Raw genomic sequence first — 4004 nt, 5'->3', positions numbered from 1 at the left:
AGAAAGAAGAAAGAGAAAAAGACGAGAAGAAAAAAAATATTGTGAATACAGGCGGGCAGGAGAGAAGAGGAGACAAGAAGGCAATAGAGGATTGGATGCAACAAAAACTGGGTCAAGAGGTAACTCTAAACAGAACGTAAGTAATTAGAGGCAGGGTAAGTAGGCCCTTTTTATTGTGCTTATGGTGTCTGTATCACGTTCTAATACATAAAAAGAAAATTTTATTTGTTCACCAGAAAACTAAATGAAACGGGCATGGCAAGTTACGTAGTAGGTATCTTGAGAGTTGTTTCTAATGGATCAACATATAACTTAACTCTAAGTTAAGTAAGCCCTTAATTGAACTGAACAATTTTTTGCTTTATTATGATTAAATATATAATTAACTTTGTTTGTTTGATCTCAGTTCTTTTTTATCTGTAATTTCGTTGCGGAATATATCAAACTCGCCTAACCCTTTACTTTTTTTAAAGTTTATTCTTTTAGAGATTTTAATTATCCCAAGAAGACATGTGTCAGCATTGCCGCAGAAACATTCTGGCCTTCGTCACGAAAACTATTTTTTTTTTTAAGTTTTTTATTTTTTATTTTTTTTTATAATGATTACAAAAGCCATACGTAGTACAGTTCAATTTGCTGGTTTATTTGTTATTATAAAAACATATAAATTACGATCTTAACAATAACTAAAATTTCTCACATTCATATTGACAATCCCTTATTTATTGTTTGGTTGATTTGTCACCAATTATTTCCTTTACGTAATCTAGGTAGTAATAGATTCTTGTATAAATGTCAGGAAATCCTTTAGCACAAGCTACTCCGCCAGAAACCACTCCGATGATTTCTCCATCGGATACCAGCGGACCGCCGGAGTCACCCTGTAATCATAAAATACATGAATTGACAAATAGCGTACTGCATCACTTTATAGTACCTGCATCAAACTATATTTTAAGACAAATCATGTGGCGTATTTTACTTTTGTTAATGTTTGTTTTTAGAAGCGTACGTTGGAATGAAACTGAAGGTTTTCTTGTAAAAAGGTGCGAAATATATAAATGTTTAAGATTACAAAAACCAAAAGTATCTATTTCTAATCTTCTACAAAATTTTTAGATTATAATTTTTCTAAGTTTGATTCCAAATAGCTTATTTATTCCAAATTCGTATTTAAATATTTGATTATAAATTAGTAGAAAAGTTTTTAATACAAAATGTTGCGGAAATTCTTACCGAGCAAGTGCCTGTACCACGTTTGCGAAAAGCACAGATGTGGGATTTTTGAATTGTACGTGCGCCAAGGTAATATAATTGACATCTAGCATTATTAACAACCTGCACATTTAACTTATTGAGAGTTTGAGATAGAGGTGAATCAGGTGTTTTCATAGTTCCCCATCCAGTAATGACTGCATCTTCTCCACCTTTAACATCTTTAGTAGGAAGAGGAATAATCTCTACTAATTTTGATAGTTCAACTTCTTTAGCGAGCTATTGCAAGATAATATTCGTAAATGAATTAATGAATAAGTAAATATATGAATTTATAAATAGATAAGGATGCAACGAAACAACATGACCGGCCGATTACTTACAGTAATTACACCAATGTCATACATAAAATCTGGGTCTTCCGTTTTGTCGACATATTTTTCATAATATGAAAGACTATCCACCTTGTAAGATTTACCACCACTTTTCAAGCTGTTTGTGCCAGTTACAACTGTCATGACTCTTCTAAGGAATGGTTGTTTCTTGATTGGGTAGACGCAGTGGGCTGCCGTAAGAATGTGTTTCTTGGTTATTAAAGCACCTCCGCAAAAATGGTTTCCCGCAACTCGAAGTGAAACTTGGTATGGATATTCACCCACTACTGCATTTTGAGCACCTACTAATTTTTCTATTTCACTTGCGCTTGAGCCTAAATAAATGTAAAAGATGATCATTATTTTTTATTCCTAATTTTATATTAAATGATATGTATCAAGAACAAAACACTTTTAAAGCACAAAAAGGAATCACCCCATAAGGAAATGATGGCCGATGTTGCAAAGTTACTTAAAATATGATTGGTTTTGTGTAATGTCCCGAAATCAGCATGTGATGTTACAAATGTGATAATAAATAAAACAAAAAAAATAATAAATCAATTAATTAATTAAAATTATAAAATATAAGAATATAAATATTAAAGGGTTTGCACTTCTATCCGTATAATGATATTCTAATTATTTCAAAATTACACGAGCAACTTGTATTATATATAAAATTTTGCAGACTCAAATAATGTAACAAAGCATCTATAATTTGTTGTACACACGCAAAATTTTGTCAGAATAAGGTAAGGGTAAAAATTGTGAAAAATAAAAATTAGAAAGAGTAAAGATTAGAAATTCAAAATTCAGAAAACCTAAACGGTAAATTGAAGTACTGCGAAAGGGATATTTTTAGTTGAAATATTGCAAATGGGATATTTTTAGTAAGTTCAAAATCCTTATTAACCTTTTTAATATTTTATGACTTGAAATGTTACTTTTTGTTACAAATCAATTCGTAAATTTCTTATTTCAAATCTTTAGTTTTCAAAATTTTTACCCTTACCTGGACTTAAAAAATGATAATTAGATAGTGTTAAATTACGGTAGAAAAAATATCAAACTGGAATGTTTAAATTAGATAATTTCTAAAAAGAAAATATCGGATTGAAATACTACGAAACAGAAAGTATCACGATTTTTTAATAATTTATTTCTAGGTCTCGAATTTATTGTTTTTGTTTTTCTAGTAATCTTACATTCCCCTGGTAGAAAATAAGCCAACCAGGATGGCCTATTCACCAACGATTGGCTCACGGCGTTGGCAAACCGCTACCCAACTAAATTTATCTATTAGAAGCTGTGTGTATTAGCAAACATGCGCTCTGGAGCTGATGCCGCGCATGCGCACTATAGTCACTCGTGGTTACTCGTGCGTACACCTTTTCACATAACTCCAACATTTAATGAATGTTTATACTCACTTAAAATCTAATTCTACGATGTCAAAACCATATTATTGTTTGATCTAATGCTTATTTATTAATAATAGAGTCATATTAATAAATTATTAGAGCAGGCATTAATTATTTATTATCGTTTTGTACGAGTTTTAAAATTTGCTAACCGTTGCCCAATAGATAGTGTAAAAGCGTAACGAAATAAACGCGTCTGTTGGCCAATGGCTGCCGGAACTGTTGGCCAAACTTCATAAAATTGGCCAGCCGTTGGCGAATGGTTCGCGAACGTTTCTACCAGGGTCCTCATATTTTTACTTTTAAAATTTTACCTTTCATTATAAATACATTATTTCGAATCTTTAGTTTTCAAAATGTTTACCCTCACACGGCTAAAACGACACTAGCGCAGTGTCGTTTTAACACGTGTTCTTATGGAAGTTGACAGAGAAATGCCCATATACATCCACCCAAAAAGATGAGATTCCTCGGACGAGAATTCAGGAACGCAAATTAATTGCGTATTCCTCTTTCTAAATTGTTATAGTTTTCGTTGTGACACGTTTAATATGTGATTTTCATTGGTTGTTAACTGAAATTGATTTGTCGTCATGGTTCATTAAATTTAAAAGCGGCGAATTTTATTACATAACCTATAAACACTTTAAACTGTTAGAGCTCAGTAGGCGACAGAATTTAAAATCATTCTGGAAATAGTTCATTGTTGACATAATAAGGAGTACGCAAAGTGCACTTAGATTTCCTAGTCTAAAAAAAGTGATGGCCTACGTTTTGAAGCATTTTATACGTGATTCTGATTGGTTGCCATGGTTTATTGGTTATGAAGCGACATCTGTGTTAAATGGCGCCAAAATTTAAAATGTAATTTCAATTATAACAATAAAATCATTATTTTGAAATCATTCTGAATCAAAAATTTGAATTTAGCATTTTCAGCGGCTTTACTTTTCCCGTATCACTTTTTAAAGAAAGGATTGTAAAATTTTAA

At 31.5% G+C, this 4004-nt stretch overlaps 1 protein-coding gene across 1 annotated transcript; it reads right to left on the bottom strand.

Annotated features, from left to right (window-relative positions):
* Positions 1-612: 612 nt before the first annotated feature.
* LOC100119350 (chymotrypsin-2) lies at positions 613-2891 on the bottom strand. Its single transcript, XM_031928842.1, has 4 exons — positions 2798-2891; positions 1599-1924; positions 1237-1494; positions 613-881 (listed from the first exon to the last, which is right to left on the bottom strand). The coding sequence occupies exons 2-4, from the start codon at positions 1731-1733 to the stop codon at positions 723-725; spliced, it is 552 nt and encodes a 183-aa protein (XP_031784702.1). The 5' UTR covers positions 1734-1924; positions 2798-2891; the 3' UTR covers positions 613-722.
* Between the last annotated feature and the right edge of the window lie 1113 nt (positions 2892-4004).

Source organism: Nasonia vitripennis, chromosome 4 (genome assembly GCF_009193385.2).
Source record: "Nasonia vitripennis strain AsymCx chromosome 4, Nvit_psr_1.1, whole genome shotgun sequence".
In the NCBI taxonomy this organism is placed as follows: Eukaryota; Metazoa; Arthropoda; class Insecta; order Hymenoptera; family Pteromalidae; genus Nasonia; species Nasonia vitripennis.
The sequence above is the reverse complement of the archived record's forward strand: the minus strand, read 5'-3'. Positions and strand labels throughout refer to the sequence as shown.